The sequence below is a fragment of the Bufo gargarizans genome, chromosome 6 (assembly GCF_014858855.1).
Source record: "Bufo gargarizans isolate SCDJY-AF-19 chromosome 6, ASM1485885v1, whole genome shotgun sequence".
In the NCBI taxonomy this organism is placed as follows: Eukaryota; Metazoa; Chordata; class Amphibia; order Anura; family Bufonidae; genus Bufo; species Bufo gargarizans.
This window is the reverse complement of record NC_058085.1, coordinates 382,931,762-382,957,131: the sequence shown is the minus strand read 5'-3', so window position 1 is coordinate 382,957,131 and position 25,370 is coordinate 382,931,762. Positions and strand designations below refer to the sequence as shown.

Below are 25,370 nucleotides of genomic sequence, written 5' to 3'. Positions count from 1 at the left end.
CTGTGCCTGTGCCAGGAGCCGGTCTGAAATCAAATGCAGTCACCGGGAGCAGGCAGTTCCGAAAACAGCCCGATGAAGACCCCCGGCGGTTGTTCTCGGAACTGCCTGCTCCTGGTGACTGCATTTGATTTCAGACCGGCTCCCGGCACAGGCACAGGTAAGGGCTTACCTGTGCATCGCTGGACGGGTGAGTCTACCTTACTAAAGATGGCAGCCCGCATGTGTTCGCTGGCGAACTGACCATCACTGCACCCATGTTCTGCAGTACATGGGTGTATTCCTATAGATGAGGAGAGGTTATAGCCATATGTAATACGTATTTTTCCAGGTCGGCCCTTGAGCTCCATTTCTTTATATCCAGGCAGTCACTCACCAAGTCTCAGGTAGAGACAGCCCAGTAGTCCCAGGGGAAAGCAGTGCTGACTTGGGGGGCCGAAGGTTCAGTAGTGACGAGCAGTTGGTAGTGGCGAGCAGTCGGGCATCTGACTAAACTGATTGGTGGAGGCGGCAGAGCAGCAGTTCCCGCCGTGCTTACCACCAATCGGCTAAACATACAGGGCAGCAGTGCCAGGGAGCATCACAGTAGGGGAGGGAGGTGTGGTTCGGAGGACAGCACAGCGTCAGTGCTGCTAAGCAACAGCAGACTGAGCGCTCACACGTCCTATTAAAGGATAACTGTCATATATTCATCAAAAAATCTATTTTAGCATATGTTACTGCTGCAGCAGCATTATGCATAAAGCAATCTTTAGTTTCTTCACACACCACTGTTTTCCTTGAGTTTTCCCCATAGTTACAGCTTTGAATCCTACATTATGAGGATCTTTTCAAGATGGCTCCTCTGACAGTTCTCTGAGGCCAAAACTACATTCCCTCGGGTCACATACAAACATGCTGTAGCCAGCAGCTTCCTGCAAGCCAATCAGATTGGATTACTGAGAGACACGCCTCCTCACTCTGAAGCCTAATGCAGGCATGCAGTGTGAAGGACCGCCCCTCTGTCTTCCTAGCCCGGACAGATGAGCCCTAGCAACTGTCTTTTAAGGGAGCAGTGGAAAGGGACAGAGGACATTAATGAAAGCTGTTATTATAAGGTAACTACAAATTTACAGATCTTTTGGCAATCATTGACTAACTGAGGTATACATGCCTAGCTGAAATAAACTAGCAAATAAAAAAAATATGAGTTATCCTTTAAACATGGTGCTGGTGGCATTTAGCCTTCAATGACCGCCGGCCGCCCCACATTTCCTACTAGAGGCGCACTCACATTATTAACACTGGAGGTGCATCTCTAGATAACAGCCTGCAATGTGACTGCATATTGTCTGGCACATTTGCTTTATAATGATGCATTGACTTCTTCCTCCATTTTGAGGGGGGGGGGGGGGGCGTCTTATAAAGTGAAAAATATGGTAAATTATAATTTAGAAACAAGGACTTGGAGGAGAAGATGAGACGCAGCTCACAGTATGAGCCCACTCTACATAATAGAATACAGCACCACATACCTCTTACTTCCAGTGACATCTCCTGTCATGTAGGTCTTCTCTTTCCTCTTCTCCTCCGTTTGCCCCAGAACGCCATGACAAATTATTTCAGCCGCATCTCGTCTCTACAGAGGTTTTTTTTTACACAGACATGTTAGATTTCTCATAATGGGGCTCATTTATCAAACTGGTGTAAATTACAACTGGCTTAGTTGCCATAGCACCAATCAGATTCCCCTTTCATTTTCAAAAGGAGCGGTCTAAAATTAAAAGTGGAATCTGATTGGCTGCTATGGGCAACTAAGCCAGTTCTATGTTACACCAGTTTGATAAATGACCCCCCAATGTCCCTATAGTGTCTACAGCAATTAAAATGTCCCCTAGAGTGCCTCCAGTAATAATAACATCCTATATTGTGCTCCAGGTATAATGCCTGTATAGTGTCCCCTGAAAAATCATGTCCCCTATTATGTCCTTGTAATAGAAATGCCCCTATAGTTCCTACCCAATATCAGCATCCCCCACACTACCCCCATATAGTAGTTTGCCCCCGCAGTATTAATTTCTCCACACTGCCCACACAGTATTAATTCCCCCCACGGTAGTAATTTTCCTCCTCACAGCCCCCACAGTATTGTTTCCCACACTAGTAATTGCCCCCTCGTAGTAGTTTGCCCCCTACTGTCCCTTCAGTAATATTCTCCTGTGCCCCCCAGTAATGTCCCCCAAAGTTGGCACACACAAAAAAATATAAATAAAAGCCAATACCTGGGTCCCAGTAGGCGCTAACTCGTAGATAGTAGGCAGGCGCGCTGCACACACACGTCAGTGCTGTGTCCGGGCACAGGCGCGCAATGATGTCATCATGCTCGCCTACGCAGGGATTTTACTACTGCATAGGCTTTAGGCCTAAAGCCTATAGCGGTGTTCGGGGGGCAGGGAACTATGCTTTCCCGTGCCACATCGTAGTTTGTGCGCGTTGGGCCCCCAGGGATGCCGGGCCCGGGGCTACAGACCCAAACGCCCCAATTATAATCCGCCACTGTGATTAGCGATACGCTAATCAGCGAATCAGTGACTGCGGTGCGGTGGGCTGGGCGCTAAACGATCGCTAAACTACCTAACCAAGGGGCCTAAACTATCCCTAAAACCTAACAGTCAATACCAGTGAAAAAAAAAAGTGACAGTTTACACTGATCACTTTTTTCCCTTTCACTAGTGATTGACAGGGGCAAGAAGAGGTGATCAAGGGGTTAATTGGGGTGATAGGGGGTGATCTGGGGCTAAGTGTAGTGTTTGGTGCTACTCACTGTGATGCCTGCTCCTCTGCTGAGACCAACCGACGAAAAGGACCAGCAGAGGAGCAGGGCAGCCATATAACACATCATATTTACAAATATGATGTGTTAACTGGCTTCTGAATGGTGATTTTAAAAATCGCCAGCCTGCCAACCACGATCATTGGCTGGCAGGCTGGTGACGTGACCCCCCTCTAACTTTTGCCGACCCGCGATGCGCATGCGCGGGCCGGCTAAGCGCGTCATCTCGCGTCTCTGCGGCCGCGTTAGGCGGTCCGGAGGCGGTAAAAGGCCCAAACAGGCTTGGTCACTAAGGGGTTAAATGACTCCGGGTGACTAATCTCATACTGAGAACACATAAATAGGGATGTTCCACATCAAATTCAGTCCAGTCTATTTGTGGGCGTTAAATGACCTACATGTGGGTATATGCAGGGCTGGCGTCAGCACCCTGTATACCCAGGCAAGTGCCGAGGCCCACTGTGCCTGCTCCTGCAGCCATGTTCTGGTCTTCCTCAAACTGGCTGTTCTGAATTCTAGGGCAGCTTACCCCAGCAATGCAGACAATTTTTGCTAAGTGCACTGCTGGGGTGGGCGGCCCCAGAACAAGGTAGGTGGAGTTTCCTACTGGGCTAAAGGACCTTCCTGATGTCATCCGCCCATGTGACCAGTGGGGGAGGAGCCGGAGGAGCAGATAGCTGTGATCCTGTACAGAGATGAGCCAGGCTGCAGTGTGGTGAGGCCTAGCTGTGTGTGTCTGTCGCTGTGTGTGTGTGTGTGTCTGTCCCTGTGTGTGTGTGTCTGTGTCTGTGTGTGTGTCTGTCACTGTGTGTGTGTCTGTCCCTGTGTGTGTCTGTGCGTGTGTGTTGTCTGTCCCTGTGTGTGTGTTGTCTGACCCTGTGTGTGTGTTGTCTGACCCTGTGTGTGTGTGTGTCTGTATGTCTGTCCCTGTGTGTGTGTGTGTGTCTGTCCCTGTGTGAGTATGTGTATGTCACTGTGTGTGTGCCTGCCCCTCCGTGAGTGTTTGTGTCTGACCCTGCATGTGTCCCTGTTTGTGTGTCTCCCTGTGTGTGTGTGAGTGTGTCTGTGTGCCCGTGTGTGTGTCTCCCTGTGTGTGTCTGTCCCTGTGTATGTGTGTCAATCCCTGTGTGTGCGTGTGTCTGTCCCTGTGTGTGCGTGTGTCTGTCCCTGTGTGTGTGTGTGTCTCCCCCTGTGTGTCTTTCCCTGTGTGAGTGTGTGTCTGTCCCTGTCCGTGTGTGTGTGTGTCTGTCCCTGTGTGTGTGTGTGTGTCCCTACGTGTGTCTCACCCTGTGTGTCTGTCCCTGTCCGTGTGTGTGATTCTGTCCCTGTGTGTGTGTGTGTCCCTACGTGTGTGTTTCACCCTTTATTCCTGTCTGAACTAGAAAAACCACTGACATTTGGGCAGCTAGAGCTCTGAAAACAAGATTGGATAATGAGACGACTGGTGAGGCGTTGCTTGGGTTCTAACTGTGTGTGAAACGAAACCTATGCACTCTGTCTGGATTCTTCAGCAGAGAGAATCAGGGAAATAAGCATACTCTGTCACTAGAAGACGGCAAAATCTCAAACTATGGCAAGGACTGAAGAAGAAAAAGCCGCTGCAAATTGTCACTTAAAAGGCAAAGCCGGTGAGACTCACTGAGTGTGTGTATGAGTGTGCGTCTGTTCACCACCCGCTCTCCTCTGAACAATAGATCTCTGTATACATTTCTGTCCGTCTCTTCAGCCTTCACTCAATCTCTGGCTCTACGGTGTCTCCAGAGATGGCCGTACACATTAGATAGAAGGGGGCTGAGGGTTATACAAACACAGAGAAGAGAATGGTTGGCACTCTACTGGGTCGTGTGGTTGAACATACACTGCCATACACATTTACCTCTATATTGTCATACGTGTCCAATGACATCAGGAGATGGACTCCTCATCTTTTGGGGATTGTTCTTTGATGGAAAGATTGTGGAATCGTGATCAGACCAACATTGGCTAAAATGATTGTTCACAAATTAATATCACCCAAGGGACATTTGTTAAAATTTGTACATTTTCATAAACTTTAGGGCTCATGGGCACAACAGTTGTTTCTGTCCGCATTTTTTCGCTGATCGTATGTGAACCCATTCACTTTAACCACCTCAGCCCCCCTAGCTTAAACACCCTTAATGACCAGACCACTTTTTACAATTCTGCACTATACTACTTTCACCGTTTATTGCTCGGTCATGCAACTTACCACCCAAATGAATTTTACCTCCTTTTCTTCTCACTAATAGAGCTTTCATTTGGTGGTATTTCATTGCTGCTGACATTTTTACTTTTTTTGTTATTAATCGAAATTTTATGAAATTTTTGCAAATAAATGAAATTTTTCACTTTCAGTTGTAATTATTTCTTTTTAAAACGACATCTATATATACATTTTTCTCTAAATTTATTGTTCTACATGTCTTTGATAAAAAAAAAATGTTTGGGTAAAAAAAAAAAAATGGTTTGGGTAAAAGTTATAGCGTTTACAAACTATGGTACATGTGGCGAAACCAACCTCGCCACTGTGTTTTGGAGAGGCCTGTTTAAACGCCTCTTGCCTCAGGATTATGGCCCATACTAACTTTTAAAACCCTGAACCTATTCCAGGGAATTTCGGATAGGTTTGTCCCCAAGTTATACTGTTTAAATTGATGTAAGTTATATGTATGGACAATGTAACCTCACAAAGTTATAACAATTTATAGTAAGTGTAACTTGTCAGCTTGGGAGGAATATGCTGGGTGTGTTTCTATTATTCCATTGTGCCATTGTCCCATTGTGTGTTTAAATGGTGATGTCTGTCCTGTTGTCTCCACATGTGTATTGGCGATCTCCCTTTGTCCTGAGAGATAATTGGATTGCCCTCGGTTGTCTCCGGGACAGAGAGGAGGAAACCATGATGCATTGTGGGGATGTGTTGTGTCTGTTCTGTGTCGCAGTCTCCCTTCTGGTCCTCTAGGGGGCGTGAACGATTGGTGCTGTACTTGCATTGTGTGTGTTGTAAGATATTGATTGGTTGGATTTCAAAACCCTGTGGGCAGTACTATGTTTGTTTTTTGTGAATAAAAGAGGCTGTACCTGAAGTACAGTCAGACCACTGCTTGACCCTCAACACGGAGCCTTGTCTCGTTATTGGGGGGATTCCCTGTATGCTGTTAGAGACTGATTGCCAGGAGTGTAAGCTGATTGTATGCTTTTCCTGTTCGTCTGCTGGCAGCTATTTGCGAGGTTCCAGTTTGGAGTGCTATTTTGTATCCAGTTCGGGAGTTTGGTGTTCTGCAGTAGCTGTGCCTGTCTCTCAGAAAGGGGCATATCGCCTAAACGGATTTTAACCCCTTTTCTGCTGAAACGGTCCGTTACAATTGGTGGCAAGCAGCGGGATCGTTCCTACAGCCAGAAGGACAGCTACAGAAGACACCATTTCTTTGGATTTTACAACTTAAGGGCAACGCATGTCTCAGTACAGCGACCCTAAAAGCACCAGGATGGAACCAGCAGTGGAGTACAGATACTCTGTTGAGGAATTTGACCGTATGATGTGGTTGCGGCTGAACTTCTTCGGACCCAATCCAGCTGAGAAATCCGTGAAGTTCGTGAGGAGTCTAGTGTTCAAGACCCTACTATACCGGGCAGAAGGTGACGGTCAGCTGCCACGTTGGGTGGACCTCCATCGGAAGTTACAGTTGCGGGACAGAGGGACCCCAGTCTCCATTCCCCAGCGGCAGTGTGAATTGCAGGGAATTGGGAGCCCAGTCTCCATTCCCCAGCGGCAGTGTGAAGTGCAGGGAGAGGAGAGAAGCGTCCTCCCTCCCCAGCGGCAGGCTGAGTTACAGTGGGCAGAGGTAGTTTTTCCTGCCCCCCAGCAGCAGAGTCATATGCCGGGAAGGCAGTGTGAAATGCAGGGAGAGGAGAGCAACGTCCTCCCACCCCAGCGGCAGGCTGAGTTACAGGGGGCAGAGGTAGTTGTTCCTGCCCCCCCAGCAGCAGCATGATTTTTTGGGAATTGGGAGCCCAGTCTCCATTCCCCAGCGGCCGTGTGATGTACAGGGAATTGGGAGCCCAGTCTCCATTCCCCAGCGGCAGGCGGAGTTACAGGGGGCAGAGACAGTCGGTCCTGTCCCCCAGCGGCAGAGTGTCCAGCAGGGAATAGAGAGCCCAGTCTCCTTTCCCCAGCAGCAGGACACTGTATTGGGAGCGGAGACAGTCGGTCTCCCCCTCCAACAACCAGGCTCCAACCAGGCTTATTCTATGGTAACGCTGGCACCAGGGCAGAGTACCGCTGATACCTGCCCACAAAGCAACCTCCACTCCAAGCCAGGGAGCAACACAGAGACCGGGAGTACCAGCTACCAATATAATCTTGGTGGATTGACTGGACAGAGACAGGCTACTAAATTCAACAGGTCCAGTATTGGGTTGTGGGTGGGCTGCCAGACTAACTCAGGTACTGACCGGCGTGAGGTCAGGTATCTGGTTAGTCTTCCCTGGGGGGGGAGATGTGTGGCGAAACCAACCTCGCCACGGTGTTTTGGAGAGGCCTGTTTAAACGCCTCTTGCCTCAGGATTATGGCCCATACTAACTTTTAAACCCCTAAACCTATTCCATGGAATTTTGGATAGGTTTGTCCCCAAGTTATACTGTTTAAATTGATGTAAGTTATATGTATGGACAATGTAATCTCACAAAGTTGTAACAATTTATAATAAGTGTAACTTGTCAGCTTGGGAGGAATATGCTGGGTGTGTTTCTATTATTCCATTGTGCCATTGTCCCATTGTGTGTTTAAATGGTGATGTCTGTCCTGTTGTCTCCACATGTGTATTGGCGATCTCCCTTTGTCCTGAGAGATAATTGGATTGCCCTCGGTTGTCTCCGGGACAGAGAGGAGGAAACCATGATGCATTGTGGGGATGTGTTGTATCTGTTCTGTGTCGCAGTCTCCCTTCTGGTCCTCTAGGGGGCGTGAACGATTGGTTGCTGTACTTGCATTGTGTGTGTTGTAAGATATTGATTGGTTGGATTTCAAAACCCTGTGGGCAGTACTATGTTTGCTTTTTATGAATAAAAGAGGCTGTACCTGAAGTACAGTCAGACCACTGCTTGACCCTCAACACAGAGCCTTGTCTCGTTATTGGGGGGATTCCCTGTATGCTGTTAGAGACTGATTGCCAGGAGTGTAAGCTGATTGTATGCTTTTCCTGTTCGTCTGCTAGCAGCTATTCGCGAGGTTCCAGTTTGGAGTGCTATTTTGTATCCAGTTCGGGAGTTTGGTGTTCTGCAGTAGCTGTGCCTGTCTCTCAGAAAGGGGCATATCGTCTAAACGGATTTTAACCCCTTGTCTGCTGAAACGGTCCGTTACAGTACAAAAATGTCAATTTCCACTTTCTGAGCACCAGTTATGTTTCCTGAGGTTCTACAATGCCCAGACAGTAGAAAACCCCCACAAATGACCCCATTTCGGAAAGTAGACACCCTGAGGTATTCGCTGATGGGCATAGTGAGTTCATAGAACTTTTTATTTTTTGTCTCTGTGTGTATGTTTGTCCCTGTGTGTGTCTGTGTCTGTCCCTGTGTATGTGTCTGTCCCTGTGTATGTGTCTGTCCCTGTGTGTGTGTCTGTCCCTGTGTGTGTGTGTGTCTGTCCCTGTGTGTGACTGTCCCTGCGTGTGTGTGACTGTCCCTGTCTTGGAAAGAAGACACCCCAAGGTATTTCATGATGGGCATAGTGAGTTCATGGAAGTTTTTATTTTTGGTGACAAGTTAGTGGAATATACCTTTAGGTGTCTTCTTTCCAAAATGGGGTCACTTGTGGGGTACTTATACTGCCCTGGCATTTTAGGGGCCAAATGTGTGCAAAGTAGTTTGCAATCAAAATCTGTAAAAAATGGCCTGTGAAATCCGAAAGGTGCTCTTTGGAATGTGGGCCCATTTGCCCACCTTGGCTGCAAAAAAGTGTCACACATCTGGTATCGCCGTACTCAGAAGAAGTAGGGCAATGTATTTTGTAGTGTCTTTTTACATATACCCATGCTGGGTGAGAGAAATATCTATTTTTTTTATACAAAGTTGGCATTTGACCAAGATATTTCTCTCACCCAGCATGGGTATATGTAAAATGACACCCCAAAACACATTCCCCAACTTCTCCTGTGTACGGCGATACCACATGTGTGACACTTTTTTGCAGCCTAGATGCGCAAAGGGGCCCACATTCCTTTTAGGAGGGCATTTTTAGACATTTGGATCCCAGACTTCTTCTCACGCTTTAGGGCCCCTAAAATGCCAGGGCAGTATAAATACCCCACATGTGACCCCATTTTGGAAAAAAGACACCCCAAGGTATTCAATGAGGGGCATGGCGAGTTCATTGAATTATTTTTTTTTTGGGCACAAGTTAGCGGAAATTGATTTATTTTTTAGTTTTTTCTCACAGTCTCCCTTTCCGCTAACTTGGGACAAAAATGTCAATCTTTCATGGACTCAATATGCCCCTCAGTGAATACCTTGGGGTGTCTTCTTTCCAAAATGGGGTCATTTGTGGGGTGTTTGTACTGCCCTGGCATTTGAGGGTCTCTGCAATCATTACATGTATGGCCAGCATTAGGAGTTTCTGCTATTCTCCTTATATTGAGCATACAGGTAATGAGATATTTTTTTTTCCATTCAGCCTCTGGGCTGGAAGAAAAAATGAACGGCACAGATTTCCTCATTCGCATCGATCAATGTGGATGAAAAAATCTCTGCCCAAAAAAAAAAGGAGGGGAAAGGCGTCTGCCAGGATATAGGAGCTCTGCCCAACATCCATACCCACGTAGCTCGTATGCCCTGGCAAACCCGATTGCTCCATTCACATCAATCGATGTGGATGAATAAATCATTGCCGGGATTTATTTATTTATTTATTTATATATACAAAGTGTTTGCCGAGGCATATGAGCTGAGGGGGCGGCGGTGTTTATATGCTTTGGCAAACGTATCTTTTACTGCAGAGGAGAAATCTCATCTTGCAGCGCCGCATACACAGACTTTTGTGTAATCTGACAGCAGCGCAATGCTTCTGTCAGAATGCCAATCAGTGCTGCAGCTAGTCGATCGGTTGGTCCACCTGGAAGGTAAAAAAAAAAAAAAAAAAAAAAGAAAAAACCAGGCCGCAACGCAATAAATTTATTAACTTTATAATAAAATTTGAACAGAACATATAAACTTTATTTAACTTTTTGAACAGAACGTTAACTTTTTTGCTTACCGGTGATTCTGTTTTTTTTTTTTTTTTTACCTTTATAGGACAAACCTCTCCTTCCCCATGGGACAATGTGCAAAGCGCAAATCGCCCAAAGATGTGGCGAAGTACATTATGCACTTTGTCCCAGGTGAAAGGAGCAGCTCTGTGTGATTGGGCCCTAATAGCCCTGTGTGCCTGTCCTGTGAGATGCAATCCCTATGCTAGTGTACCTGTGTGTGGTACTTCCGGAAACACTCCCCTAAGCATAGGGCAGGGTGGTCAGGGCAGTCAGGACAGAAATAGCGGGTGTCACGCCTTATTCCACTCCTGCTACAGACACAACATTTTTTTCGGGGTGGCGGTTGGTTTGAGGTACCAGCAACGACACTGGGGAAATGTCGCTTGTGTAGACGGCTCACTACACTGGTGGATGGGGCCACGGAACCTCCTGGATACAGGAGGTTCTCGATGATCTCTTCCTGAAATTTGAGGAAGGATCCTGTTCTCCCAGCCTTACTGTAGAGAACAAAACTATTATACAGAGCCAATTGAATTGAATATACAGACACTTTCTTATACCAGCGTCCGGTCCTGCGGGAAAGTAGATAAGGAGCCAACATCTGGTCATTGAAGTCCACCCCTCCCATGAGCGAATTATAGTCGTGGACACAGAGGGGCTTTTCAATGACACTGATTGCTCGTTCAATTTGGATTGTTGTGTCTGCGTGAATGGAGGAGAGCATGTAAGCGTCACGCTTGTCTCTCCATTTCACCGCGAGCAGTTCTTGGTTACACAAGGCAGCCCTCTCCCCCCTTGCAAGACGGGTGGTAACGAGCCATTTGAGGAAAGCCCCGGCGACTAGTTCGCGCGGTGCCACAGCAGCCAATCTGTTCTAGGAACAAATGCCTGAAGAGGGGCACACTTGTGTAGAAATTATCCACATAAAGATGGTACCCCTTGCCAAATAAGGGTGACACCAAGTCCCAGACTGTCTTCCCACTGCTCCCCAGGTAGTCAGGGCAACCGACCGGCTCCAGGGTCTGATCTTTACCCTCATAGATCCGAAATTTGTGGGTATAGCCTGTGGCCTTTTCACAGAGCTTATACAATTTGACCCCATACCGGGCGCGCTTGCTTGGGATGTATTGTTTGAATCCATGGCGCCCGGTAAAATGTATAATGGACTCGTCTACGCAGATTTTTTGCTCAGGGGTATACAAATCTGCTAATTTGTTGTTCAATTGATATGTGGGACCGAATTTTGTGGAGCCGGTCAAAAGCTGGATGGCCTCTGGGACGGGAGGTGCTGTTATCACTAAAGTGCAGGAAACGCAGGATGGTCTCAAATCGTGTCCTGGACATGGCAGCAGAGAACATGGGCATTGGATGAATTGGGTTCGTGGACCAATATGACTGCAATTCATGCTTTTTGGTTAAGCCCATCTTGAGGAGAAGGCCCAGAAAAATTTTAAATTCGGAAACTTGGACAGGTTTCCACCGGAAAGACTGGGCATAATAGCTTCCCGGGTTGGCAGCTATAAATTCAGTGGCATATCGGTTTGTTTCTGCCACAACTAAGTCCAAGAGCTCCGCAGTCAAGAACAGCTCAAAAAAAAACCAGTGCCGAACCGATCTGAGCTGTCTCAACCCGAAGTCTACGGGCCTGTCTGTGCGGTTGCTGCGACGGGGGAACTAATGCACGTGCCACCGTACCAGCTTCAACTGCCCTTCTGGTGCTTGCCACTTCACCATGTTGTACGGCAGTGCTGGTACTAGGTCCAGGATGGGCTGCGCTGCTGGTGTATGCCTCACCACGTAATCCGACAGCACCAGCCCCACTCTGCTGCTCTTGAAGCGGATCCTGCGCAACCTGTGGTCTAGCAACACGGGGACGGGTATGCCTGGTGCTATCAGGGACCTCAACCTCCTCGTCCAAACTTTGGGTCAGACTGCCACTGCTTTCTACAGGTTCATATTCTGACCCGCTGGATTCGTCAGATGAGGGTTCCCATTCCTCATCCGACTGGGTCAGAAGCCTGTAGGCCTCTTCAGAAGAATACCCCTTGTTTGCCATTTGGTCAACTGAATTTAGGGGGTATTCCCTGAGACTACTCAAGAAAAAAAGCAAGCCTGTCTTACAAATGGGAGGCTAGCGAAGTACCGGAGGCCGCTGCGATTGATAAAAAATTTCAAAACTGATTTTTTTTTTATCGCCGTAGCGTTTGTAAAGTGATTGTGCAGTGATCAAAAAACATTTTTGTTTTGTCACTGCGGCAGGGCGGGCGTGGGTGAACGCACGTGTGGGCGACCGATCAGGCCTGATCAGGCAAACACTGTGTTTTGGGTGGAGGGTGAGCTAAGGTGACACTAATACTATTATAGATCTGACTGTGATCAGTTCTGATCATTTACAGATACTATAAAAGTACAAATGCTGATTAGCGATACGCTAAATCTGTGAATCAGTGACTGCGGTGGGCTGGGCGCTAAACGATCACTAACTACCTAACCAAGGGGCCTAAACTATCCTAAAACCTAACAGTTAATACCAGTGGATTTCCCTTTCACTAGGTGATTGACAGGGGGGATCAAGGGGTGATCAAGGGGTTAATTGGGGTGCTGGGGGGTGATCTGGGGTAAAGTGAAGTGTTTGGTGGCTACTCACTGTGATGCCTGCTCCTCTGCTGAGACCAACCGACGAAAAGGACCAGCAGAGGAGCAGGGAAGCCATTTAACACCTTATATTTATAAATATAAAGTGTTAACTGGCTTCTGATTCGATTTTTTTAAAAATCATCAGCCTGCCAGCGACGATCATTGGCTGGCAGGCTGATGATGAAATACTCCTCTAACTTTTGCCGGCCCCCGTTGCGCATGCGTGGGCCGGCTTTGCCCGAAATCTCGCGTCTCGCAAGATGACGCACCGGCGCGTCCACCCGGAATAACAGGGCCGCCGCAAAGACGCAATCCTGTGTATGGCGGTCCTGTAGTGGTTTATAGGGCTGCAAAAAATCTTGTGTGCTGTCCGCATCCATATATCCGTTCCACAGATATAATAGAACATGTCCTATTCTTTGTCTGTTTTGAGGACGGCAAAAACGGCTACGGCCGTGTCCATGAGCATTCAGTAGAATGGGTTTGAGGACCTTTAGTTTACGCTCTCTCACACTCTCTTTGTGCGTTTCCTCTCTAGTTTCAGTTTCTTCTCTCTCCACCTCTCCACCCTGCTTGCTCTGATGTTCATCGCTGCCTTAGGCCATGACGACCTTTGTCGCGCGACAATTTTTATAGTGATAGTCTATGGTGTCGCACTGCAACATGCGACATGCTGCGACTGCGACAGTCGCAAAAAATCCATTCAAGATGGATTTTTCTGCAACTGTCGCGTTGCCGCATGTCACATGTTGCAGTGCGACACTATAGACCAGTGTTTCCCAACCAGTGTGCCTCCAGCTGTTGCAAAACTAAACCTCCCAGCATGCCCGCACAGCCAAATGCAGTCCGGGCATGCTTGGAGTTGTAGTTTTGTAACAGCTGGAGGCACACTGGTTGGGAAACACTGCTATAGATTACCATTATGAAAATTTTTGTGCGACATTGGTGCGACAAAATGTTGTGTGACAAATGTTGCAGTGTAGTTGTTTGGCTTTCCGTTTGCAAGATCCATCTAGGACTCTCACAAGCGGTCCAAAACGGATCAGTTTTGCCCTAATGCATTCTGAATGGAAAAGGTGCCGCTCAGAATGCATCAGTTTGCCTCCGTTCAGCCTCCATTCCGCTCTGGAGGCTGCCTGCAGCGTTTTGCTGTCCACTTGACGAAACTGAGCCAAACGGATGCGTCCTGGCACACAATGTAAGTCAATGGGGACGGATCCGTTTTCTCTGACACAATCTGGCACAATAGAAAATGAATCCGTCTCCCATTGACTTTCAATGGAGTGTATGACGGTTCCGCTTTGGCAATGTTAAAGATAATACAAACTGATCCATTCATGACGGATGCATGCCGTTGTATTATTGTAACGGATCAGTTTTTGCAGATCCATGACGGATCCGCCCAAAACGCGAGTGTGAAAGTAGCCTTAATAAAAGGTGGACTGCAGTGTTCTTTGAGAGGACGATGGACAGAAAGTCCAGAAAAGTTTTCAAAACCTTTTCTGGACTTCTTTATGTCATGTATCTCCTGATAAATGTATATATGAGACAGATATGAGCTGCTGCGTTTTTCTAGCTGCTGTTCCTTTAATGGATTCCGGGAATTCAGTACTTGTGCTTCTGTGAAATACACTTCCTCTTTGTATCCGCCCTGTTCTGTTAACCCTTAGCTAGTCACGTACAGCATTTATATAAGCAGCTTTTGGCCAATATCTGACGGCCATAATAAAGGCACATTTTACGTCCACTTTATTGCTGCAAAACACTTCCCTTGGTTCATATGAATGAGACTTAGACCATAGAAGCAGTGATGTCCAGTTCACATAAACAGTGGAAGGTCCTAATGTTTTTACAGATGCAAAAATGGGCCCATATACAGACGGTCTGATATTCACCTTAGGGTATGTGGGGTACTTAGGGGGTTTGTTTAATGAAAAAACAATAGACAAAAGGTAAAACCACAAAACCTGAAACTAAGGCCTCATGCACACGACAGTTTTTTTTCACGGTCCGCAAAACGGGGTTCCGTTGGTCCGCGATCCGTGACCGTTTTTCCGTCCGTGGGTCTTCCTTGATTTTTGGAGGATCCACGGACATGAAAAAAAAGTCATTTTGGTGTCCGCCTGGCCGTGCGGAGCCAAACGGATCCGTCCTGAATTACAATGCAAGTCAATGGGGACGGATCCGTTTGACGTTGACACAATATGGTGCCATTTCAAACGGATCCGTCCCCATTGACTTTCAATGTAAAGTCTGGAGTTCTGTTATACCATCGGATTGGAGTTTTCTCCAATCCGATGGTATATTTTAACTTGTAGCGTCCCCATCACCATGGGAACGCCTCTATGTTAGAATATACTGTCGGATATGAGCTACATCGTGAAACTCATTTCCGACAGTATATTCTAACACAGAGGCGTTCCCATGGTGATGGAGACGCTTCAGGTTAGAATATACAAAAAAACTGTGTACATGACTGTCCCCTGCTGCCTGGCAGGTGCTGCCAGGCAGCAGGGGGCAGACCCCCCCCCACCCCCCCTGTTTTTAACTCATTGGTGGCCAGTGGGCCCCCCCTCCCCTGTTGTTAACTCGTTGGTGGCCAGTGTGCGCACCCCCCTCCCTCCCTCCCTCTATTGTTTTAATACATTGGGGCCAGTGTGCGCGCGCCCCCCCAACCCCCCCTCCCTCCCTCTATTGTTTTAATACATTGGGGCCAGTGTGCGCGGGCCCCCCCAACCCCCCCTCCCTCCCTCTATTGTTTTAATACATTGGGGCCAGTGTGCGCACCCCCCCAACCCCCCCCCCCCCCCCCTCCCTCCCTCTATTGTAATCATCATCGGTGGCAGCGGAGTAGAAGATTTTCATACTTACCTGGCTGCTGGCTGCTGCGATCTCTGTGTCCGGCCGGGAGCTCCTCCTACTGGTAAGTGACAGGTCTGTGCGGCGCATTGCTGTCACTTACCAGTAGGAGGAGCTCCCGGCCGGACGCAGACATCGCAGCAGCCAGCAGCCAGGTAAGTATGAAAATCTTCTACTCCGCTGCCACCGATGATGATTACAATAGAGGGAGGGAGGGGGGGGGGGGGGTTGGGGGGGGGTGCGCACACTGGCCCCAATGTATTAAAACAATAGAGGGAGGGAGGGGGGGTTGGGGGGGCGCGCGCACACTGGCCCCAATGTATTAAAACAATAGAGGGAGGGAGGGAGGGGGGTGCGCACACTGGCCACCAACGAGTTAACAACAGGGGGGGGGGGGGCCGCACAATGATATTCAAACTGGGGAGGGGGGGGGGTCTGCCCCCTGCTGCCTGGCAGCCCTGATCTCTTACAGGGGGATATGATGGGGTTAATTGTGCTATCATATCCCCCTGTAAGAGATCGGGTGCTGCCAGGCAGCAGGGGGCAGTCTTGTACAAAGTTTGCAGTGTATTCTAACTAGAAGCGTCCCCATCACCATGGGAACGCTTCTGTGTTAGAATATACTGTCGGAAATGAGTTTTCACGAAGTGAAAACTTAGATCAGAAAAAGCTTTTATGCAGACGGATCTTCAGATCCGTCTGTATGAAAGCAACCTACGGCCACGGATCACGGACACGGATGCCAATCTTGTGTGCATCCGTGTTCTTTCACGGACCCATTGACTTGAATGGGCCCGTGAACCGTTGGCCGTGAAAAAAATAGGACAGGTCATATTTTTTTCACGGCCAGGAAACACGGCTCACGGATGCGGCTGCCAAACGGTGCATTTTCCGATTTTTCCACGGACCCATTGAAAGTCAATGGGTCCGTGAAAAAAAACGGAAAACGGCACAACGGCCACGGATGCACACAACGGTCGTGTGCATGAGGCCTAAAGAGAATGAAATCTGATCACTTTACTATAACATATGTTACTAAACGTCAGAAAAGACAAGAGTCTGCAGACCATCCGGTGTAAGTTTTCTTCTGGATCTACTGCAGCATTCTCCAACCTGTGGTTCTCCAGCGATATTGGACATGTTGAGAGTTGTAGTCTTACAGCTGCAGAGCATTAGGTTACAGAACCCTGATACCTGGAAGGACTTTGCCCTTGTTATATTGTCCTAAGGGCAGGAACAGTCAGAGCAGCTGAGACCCTGTGGTGGCAATGGCTGTACAATATAGTACTTATGCTTTACTCACAATGCTCTGCACCCATTGACTACCACATGTGGGCAGGGTCTCGGCCTCGTGGCAGCTGCTCCATCTAATTTTATCGTCAGGGTACAAACTCCTGGAGAGAAGTCTACCAGCTGCTCACCCCTCCAACCACAGTAGAAATGAAACTGGATAAATTCACAGTTTTCTTGCTTTGCCACCATTTTTTTTTTACATTTTTTTTTTTTGTGTTGCCTAAAAATGCTGTGGTCAGATGTTACTTTAAAGTCTGTAGTAAAATAGGAAAATGGCTATATTAGCGTGGTTTTATTTTTGGTCTTTTTGGTGCTTTTGTGTCATTTTCCCCCTATTTTTGGCTTTTTTTTTTAGGGCAGTATGGCTAAGGCTACATGCACACGAACGTATTTTGTTTCCCCGTCCATTCCTGTCTTTTTGCGGATAGGATGCGGACCCGTTCATTTCTATGGAACTGTTAAAAATGCGGATAGTCAACAGGTTTTTTTTTTCACGTCCATTGTCCGTGGTTCAATTCCGCAAAAAAAAAAAAAAAAGAGCATGTCCTTTTCTTGTCTGTTTTGCGGACAAGGATAGGCATATACAATGGACCCAGAAAAAAAACGGATGCCATACGGACGTCATCAGTTTTTGTTTTTTTTGAGGATTTGGAATTTGCGGACTGCAAAACACATATGGTCATGTGCACGTAGCCCATATGCGGCTCAGATGCAGACCAGAACAACGGCTGTGTGCATGAGGCCTAAGTCGGATGTGTTTGTGTCCCTTTGGCCTCATGCACACAACAGTGGTTTTTCTCTGCCTCCGTTACGGTTTTTTTGCGGATAGGATGGTGACCCATTCTTTTCAATGGGTCGGCAAAAAAATGCTAATAGTTCATCGGTTTGTGTTCCGCATCCGTTGTCCGTGTTTCCCTTTAGCAAAAAAAATACTGCATGTCCTACTTTTTTCACATTTGCAGACAAGGATAGGCATTTATTACAAGGGATCTGTGGAAAAAAATGGATCTGTGGAAAAAAACGGATACCGCATTCGTTTTTTTTAGCGGACGCAAAAAACAACTGTTGTGTGCTTGAGGCCTTTAGTTTACTGCCTGTTGCAGTCTTTCTGTACAGGTCCTTCTAAAAAAAATTGCATATTGTGATAAAGTTAATTTATTATTATTATTTTCTGTAATGTACTGATAAACATTATACTTTCATATATTTTAGATTCATTACACACAACTGAAGTAGTTCAAGCCTTTTATTGTTTTAATATTGATGATTTTGGCATACAGCTCATGAAAACCCAAATTTCCCATCAAAAAAAATTAGCATATTTCATCCGACCAATAAAAGAAAAGTGTTTTTAATACAAAAAATTTCAACCTTCAAATAATTATGTTCAGTTCTGCACTCAATACTTGGTCGGGAATCCTTTTGCAGAAATGACTGCTTCAATGCGGCGTGGCATGGAGGCAATCAGCCTGTGGCACTGCTGAGGTGTTATGGAGGCCCAGGATGCTTCGATAGCGGCCTTAAGCTCATCCAGAGTGTTGGGTCTTGCGTCTCTCAACTTTCTCTTCCCAATATCCCACAGATTCTCTATGGGGTTCAGGTCAGGAGAGTTGGCAGGCCAATTGAGCACAGTAATACCATGGTCAGTAAACCATTTACCAGTGGTTTTGGCGCTGTGAGCAGGTGCCAGGTCGTGCTGAAAAATGACATCTTCATCTCCATAAAGCTTTTCAGCAGATGGAAGCATGAAGTGCTCCAAAATCTCCTGATAGCTAGCTGCATTGACCCTGCCCTTGATAAAACACAGTGGACCAACACCAGCAGCTGACACGGCACCCCAGACCATCACTGACTGTGGGTACTTGACACTGGACTTCAGGCATTTTGGCATTTCCCTCTCCCCAGTCTTCCTCCAGACTCTGGCACCTTGATTTCCGAATGACATGCAAAATTTGCTTTTACCCGAAAAAAGTACTTTGGACCACGGAGCAACAGTCCAGTGCTGCTTCTCTGTAGCCCAGGTCAGGCGCTTCTGCCGCTGTTTCTGGTTCAAAAGTGGCTTGACCTGGAGAATGCGGCACCTGTAGCCCATTTCCTGCACACGCCTGTACACGGTGGCTCTTGATGTTTCTACTCCAGACTCAGTCCACTGCTTCCGCAGGTCCCCCAAGGTCTGGAATCGGTCCTTCTCCACAATCTTCCTCAGGGTCCAGTCACCTCTTCTGGTTGTGCAGCGTTTTCTGCCACACTTTTTCCTTCCCACAGACTTCCCACTGAGGTGCCTTGATACAGCACTCTGGGAACAGCCTATTCCTTCAAAAATTTATTTCTGTGTCTTACCCTCTTGCTTGAGGGTGTCAATGATGGCCTTCTGGATAGCAGTCAGGTCGGCAGTCTTACCCATGATTGCGGTTTTGAGTAATGAACCAGGCTGGGAGTTTTTAAAAGCCTCAGGAATCTTTTGCAGGTGTTTAGAGTTAATTAGTTGATTCAGATGATTAGGTTAATAGCTCGTTTAGAGAACCTTTTCATTATATGCTAGTTTTTTTAGATAGGAAATTTGGGTTTTTATGAGCTGTATGCCAAAATCATCAATATTAAAACAAAAAAAGGCTTGAACTACTTCAGTTGTGTGTAATGAATCTAAAATATATGAAAGTCTAATGTTTATCAGTACATTACAGAAAATAATGAACTTTATCACAATATGCTATTTTTTTTAGAAGGACCTGTATATGTCTCTTTCACTCTCTTTGGGCTGTTTCACACGAGCGGATGCGTGACATTTCGTAGTAAAGAGGTCACAGAGAGGCACGGAGCATTATCAGTCATGTTAATGCTCCGTGCCTCTGCAGTCTGCATCGGGTCTTGGCACTCTTTCACGGAGCGGATGTCACGCCTGAAAATTTCTGCCTAAGTATCCTAATTAGTAATTAACTAATTAAGCCCCTACCCCATATAACCCGGCCCCAACCGGACGGGGTTGCTTTATAACAAGTAAATGATAAATCACACAAGGGGAGGGAAATTTGTCTGCTGCTGTTAGGACTAAGGGAAAACAAATTTACGTCAAAATTGACGCTTCCCTTTCGTCCTAACCAGCAGCACAAGTGGGGAAGTAGCAAGAAACCTCACCCAAATTGGGAGGGCTCCCTACTCCCCTCTCAGGAGAGGGCGGCACTTAAAACAGATTGTCCAAAGGCCATTCCCTCCGCCTGTCTAGCCTCTAGACGATAATGCGAGATGAAGGTGTTCAGAGAACTCCACGAAGCGGCTGCACAAATCTGATCTAAGGGGATCAGTTTCTTCTCTGCATAAGAGGTGGATACAGCCCTGGTAGAATGGGCGGAGACAAAGGAAGGAGGCGTCAAATCTTTTGACAGAAAGGCCAGACGGATTGCTTCTTTAATCCACCTGCTCAGAGTGGGTTTGGAGGCCTTCAGACCCCTGTTCTTCCCTGCATAGGTCAGAAGGAGGTTTTCCGATATTCTAAATTCGCTTGTTCTGTCCAAATATATTCTAAGACCTCTTTAGATGTCCAATGTATGGAGCCTTTCCTCCTCGGGAGAAGCCGCAGCCTGTGAAAAAGTGGGCAGACATATCGTCTGATTGATATTAGAAAAAGTAGGAACCTTTGGTAAAAAGGTTGGCAAAAACCTTAACAGGACCTTGTCCTGAAGGATCTTTAAATAGGGCTCAGAAGCCACCAGAGCCTGAAGTTCCCCAACTCTCTTAGCTGATGTGATAGCTAGTAAGAATGTGATCTTTAGGGATAGGAACCTCAAGTCCACCTCATTCAAAGGCTCAAAGGGGGGGACACATAACCCTTTTAGAACCACCGTTAAGTCCCACTGTGGGATTGGTGTCAGGATTCTGGGTTTAAGCCTCTCGGCTCCCTTCAGGAACCTCTTGATTAGGGGGTCCTGAGAAATCGGTCTGCTAAGGCATGCCGATAAGGCAGAGACGTGAGCTCTGAGAGTAGATGGGCTTAGACCCTTGTCTAGACCATCCTGGAGGAATTGTAGAATAGGTGGAGAGAGGAGGGTCTGAGGCAACTACCTCTCTGTTATTACACCATTGCAGGAATATTCTGTAGATTCTAGAATACTTCTTGCTTGTAGATTCCGCTCTGGAGTGAGAAATTGTTCTCAGGACCTCCACAGATAACCCTCTAGCTTCTAGAAGGGACCTGTCAATCTCCAGGCTGTCAGATTGAGCCTCCTCAGATCTAGACAGGGACCTGTGTCCTGATACACAAGGTCCTGTATTAGGGGAAGTCTCCAATAATTGCCCTGACTCATCTTCATGAGCTGGGTGAACCAAGACCTCAATATAACAAAACAACAACAAATACAGGTGCACTCTGTGGTCTCACTAAACCCTCAAACTGATTTTAAAATTGAGAGATTAGTCAACATGTCCTACGGTGTAGAACATGTCTAAGCCCGGGTGCAGTGTCCCAGGGGGTCAGTAGTGTATGCTGGGCTTTGTAGTGCAGATTGACCACTAACCTGGGATCCACTGTCGTCTTCAAATGGGGCAAATACTGGAACAGGCAGGTAGTTAACAGTTCGTGACGCCAGTGTCAATTAAACGGTGACACGCCGTGTAAAGTATGGTGGAAGAATGAAGCAAGCACAGGATAGCCAACAAAAACTGGAACTTTTACTGAATATCAGTCAGGATAATACACGGACACTGGTAGTGCACAGTTCCATAAAAGACGGTTGGTTTTAGAAGAATACAGATGGTTCTTGACATTACAGGGAGGCCGGTCTTAGCGATGAATTATACAGAGTGTTGATTACAGGAGATGCAGTACAGGCGGCTTGCACACTATTCCTGACTGGTCCTGCTACATGTGACTTTCTCTCCAAGGTCTAATGCCCTTTATCTGGCGTACCCTTGAAGCTGTCCTTATCTAGTACCTCCTCTGTTATCTTGAGTACCTCTCGCTTTATCTGATCGGCCTCTGTGGTAATCTGTGTCTTGGCTTGTGGCTCGCTTATGCTGCTTCAGCTGAACGGATGGTGACTCAGGAGGGGAACCTTTTCCTTGGATCCGGAACCCGGTTACAGGGCCTTTACTACCCTCTCCTAGCCGGCAGGCTTCAGGCCTGCTGTGCTCTCACAGGCCCATAGCCTGGCCTTCTCTCAGACACAGGATCATTTCTGACCTCTGCTCCCACAGTCTGTCTCCTGCTACTACTTCCTGACTGGGCCTTATATAACCTAGGGTTCCCTAGCTCCCTCTAGTGACTCAGAGCTGGAACTACACCCTAGCCGGCCTGCAAATGCACGTTTCACAGTAACAGGAAAATACATAGCATGACATTATAAGATATTCTATACCAACCTCCCCAAAAATACAGGGGGAACGACAGTACCCAAGTGACCCTTCAGTAGTGACGGGGTATTACTCTCCCGTACACTACACGGGCACCACGTCAAGGTTTCTCAAGTAGCCCGGGACCTAACGCTCTCCTACCTGCGCCGTATGGGCGATACCAGGAGCCAGTGGGCAAATTACAGGAGCAACCAAGACCCCATCGCCTTACCGTGGGGTGGCGATGCCATCTTAGAAGAAAGCACGGTGACTTCAAGGAAAACTTCCTGAGCACAGGAGTAACCAACAGCAGAAGTCAGTTGAGCTCAGAAAACTGAGAGCAACATTGACCTGCCTCACACAGGTGCCTTAAATAGCACAAGGGGGAGGAGTTTATAATCACTCCCCCACCCAGGGGGTGGATTCCCGGGTTAAAAAGTACAATTTTAATAAAAATAACATAACCTCCCTAATTCTGAGGGCACGAACTTAAGAGCATTTTTTAAACAGGGAAGCGCTGAACACAGCGCTGGAGGTCGGAGCCGCGGACTGGAAGTGACGTCAATGACGCACTTCCGGTACTCGCGAGACGCCGGAAGAGCGAAGTGACTGCTTCAGCGGCACACAAGGTGAGAGGCAGGAGTAGCCAAACAGCAGCCATCTCCCCCCTGCATCTGATATGACTGTGAACACAGATGGGCTCCAAAAGTGATCCACCGGAGGCACGCTCCCACCGAGGTAGGAAAGGGCAGGCTCAGGATACCTAGAAAAAACAAAAGGCAGAATTAAAGATTATAATAACCATCTTATAACTCTATGGCTAACTATGGGAGACTCCAGTAAGGAGTCTAGCCTGTCCTGGAGTCCACAGGATAATAAAAAAGCAACCCCGTCCAGTTGGGGCCGGGTTATATGGGGTAGGGGCTTAATTAGTTAATTACTAATTAGGATACTTGGGCAGAAATTTTTTGTTCATTAAAAATTCCGCCTGTCCTGACCAGCTTCACAGGGGCAAATTCCCCCCCTCCCTCATCCACTCACAAGAGAGAGAGAGTAACTCCAAAGGAGTTTTCTGTTGCTCTGGTGTTGGGCCATTCGACACTGCCTCCCGTTTCTTCGCTTTTATTGCTGCTTCTCTGAAAGCTATATACAGCTGTGTATGTGTCTTTGTGCGTTTCCTCTCTAGTCTCAGTTTCCTCTCTCTCCACCCTGTTTGCTCTGATGTTTATCGCTGCCTTGAAAGGCCCCTGTCAGCAGATTTGTACCTATGAAACTGGCTGACTTGTTGCTTGTGCGCTTATTATTATTATTTTATTATTTTATGCACTTATATTGCGCTACTATATTCCACAGCGCTTTACAGACATTAGCATCCAACTGTCCCCAATGAGGCTCATAATCTAAGATCCCTATCAGTCTGTCTTTGGAGTTTGGGAGGAAACACGAGAACCAGGAGGAAACCCACGCAAACACGGGGAGAACATACAAACTCCATGCAGATGTTGTCCTTGGTCGAATTCAAACCTAGGACCCCAGTGCCGCACCAGTGCTAACCCCTGCGCAATTACAACTCCCGTGGACTCCGTACTGAATCTAGACCCCACTATTGCTTGATATTCCCTATCACTATTTTTTATTATGTTGCAATAGCTTTTTTAAATCCACGTGATGTGCAGAAGTTCATTCACAACTACCCCGACATGTCAGAGCTGCTGCATAAAGTGCGGGCCGTCTGTTCGCGCTTCTGGCGTTCACATCCTGCCGCTGCTCGCCTGTCTGCGCTACAGCGTAACTTCGGCCTTCCCGCTCACCGCCTCATATGCGACGTGCCCACCTGGTGGAACTCCACCTTGCACATGCTGGACAGACTGTGCGAGCAGCAGCAGGCCATAGTGGAGTTTCAGCTGCAGCACGCACGGGTCAGTCGCACTGCGGAACAGCACCACTTCACCACCAATGACTGGGCCTCCATGCGAGACCTGTGTGCCCTGTTGCGCTGTTTCGAGTACTCCACCAACATGGCCAGTGGCGATGACGCAGTTATCAGCATTACATTACCACTTCTATGTCTCCTTGAAAAAACACTTAGGGCGATGATGGAAGAGGAGGTGGCCCAGGAGGAGGAGGAGGAGGAGGAAGAGGGGTCATTTTTAGCACTTTCAGGCCAGTCTCTTCGAAGTGACTCAGAGGGAGGTTTTTTGCAAAAGCAGAGGCCAGGTAAAAATGTGGCCAGCCAAGGCCCACTACTGGAGGATGAAGAGGAGGAGGAGGTGGAGGAGGATGAGGATGAAGCATGGTCACAGCGGGGTGGCACCCAACGTAGCTCGGGCCCATCACTGGTGCGTGGCTGGGGGGAAACGCAGGACGATGACGATACGCCTCCTACAGGGGACAGCTTGTCCTTACCTCTGGGCAGCCTGGCACACATGAGCGACTACATGCTGCAGTGCCTGCGTAACGACAGCAGAGTTGCCCACATTTTAACGTGTGCGGACTACTGGGTTGCCTCCCTGCTGGATCCATGGTACAAAGACAATGTGCCCACCTTACTTCCTGCACTGGAGCGTGATAGGAAGATGCGCGAGTACAAGCGCACGTTGGTAGACGCGCTACTGAGAGCATTCCCAAATGTCACAGGGGAACAAGTGGAAGCCCAAGGCCAAGGCAGAGGAGGAGCAAGAGGTCGCCAAGGCAGCTGTGTCACGGCCAGCTCCTCTGAGGGCAGGGTTAGCATGGCAGAGATGTGGAAAAGTTTTGTCAACACGCCACAGCTAACTGCACCACCACCTGATATGCAACATGTTAGCAGGAGGCAACATTTCACTAACATGGTGGAACAGTACGTGTGCACACCCCTCCACGTACTGACTGATGGTTCGGCCCCATTCAACTTCTGGGTCTCTAAATTGTCCACGTGGCCAGAGCTAGCCTTTTATGCCTTGGAGGTGCTGGCCTGCCGGCGTTTTGTCCGAACGTGTATTCAGCACGGGAGGGGGCGTCATTACAGACAAACGCAGCCGCCTGTCTACAGCCAATGCGGACAAGCTGACGTTCATAAAAATGAACCAGGCATGGATCCCACAGGACCCGTCCATCCCTTGTGCAGATTAGACATTAACTACCTCCCCTTAACCATATATTATTGTACTCCAAGGCACTTCCTCATTCAATCCTATTTTTA

The 25,370-nt window shown here is 47.7% G+C and overlaps 1 protein-coding gene across 2 annotated transcripts in view; it reads left to right on the top strand.

Annotated features, from left to right (window-relative positions):
* LOC122941050 (C-type lectin domain family 2 member A-like) overlaps positions 1–25,370 on the top strand; it is a 152,140-nt gene that overhangs the window by 55,704 nt on the left and 71,066 nt on the right. The window contains exons 1-2 of one of the 2 annotated variants that reach the window (XM_044298039.1): positions 3,458–3,524; positions 4,192–4,437. The exons of the other annotated variant lie outside the window; for it this stretch is intronic. Of the exons in view, the coding sequence (XP_044153974.1) occupies positions 4,380–4,437 (58 nt within the window). The 5' untranslated portion in view covers positions 3,458–3,524; positions 4,192–4,379. Of the gene's footprint in view, positions 1–3,457; positions 3,525–4,191; positions 4,438–25,370 lie in introns of those variants that run through there. 2 annotated transcript variants of the gene reach the window in all.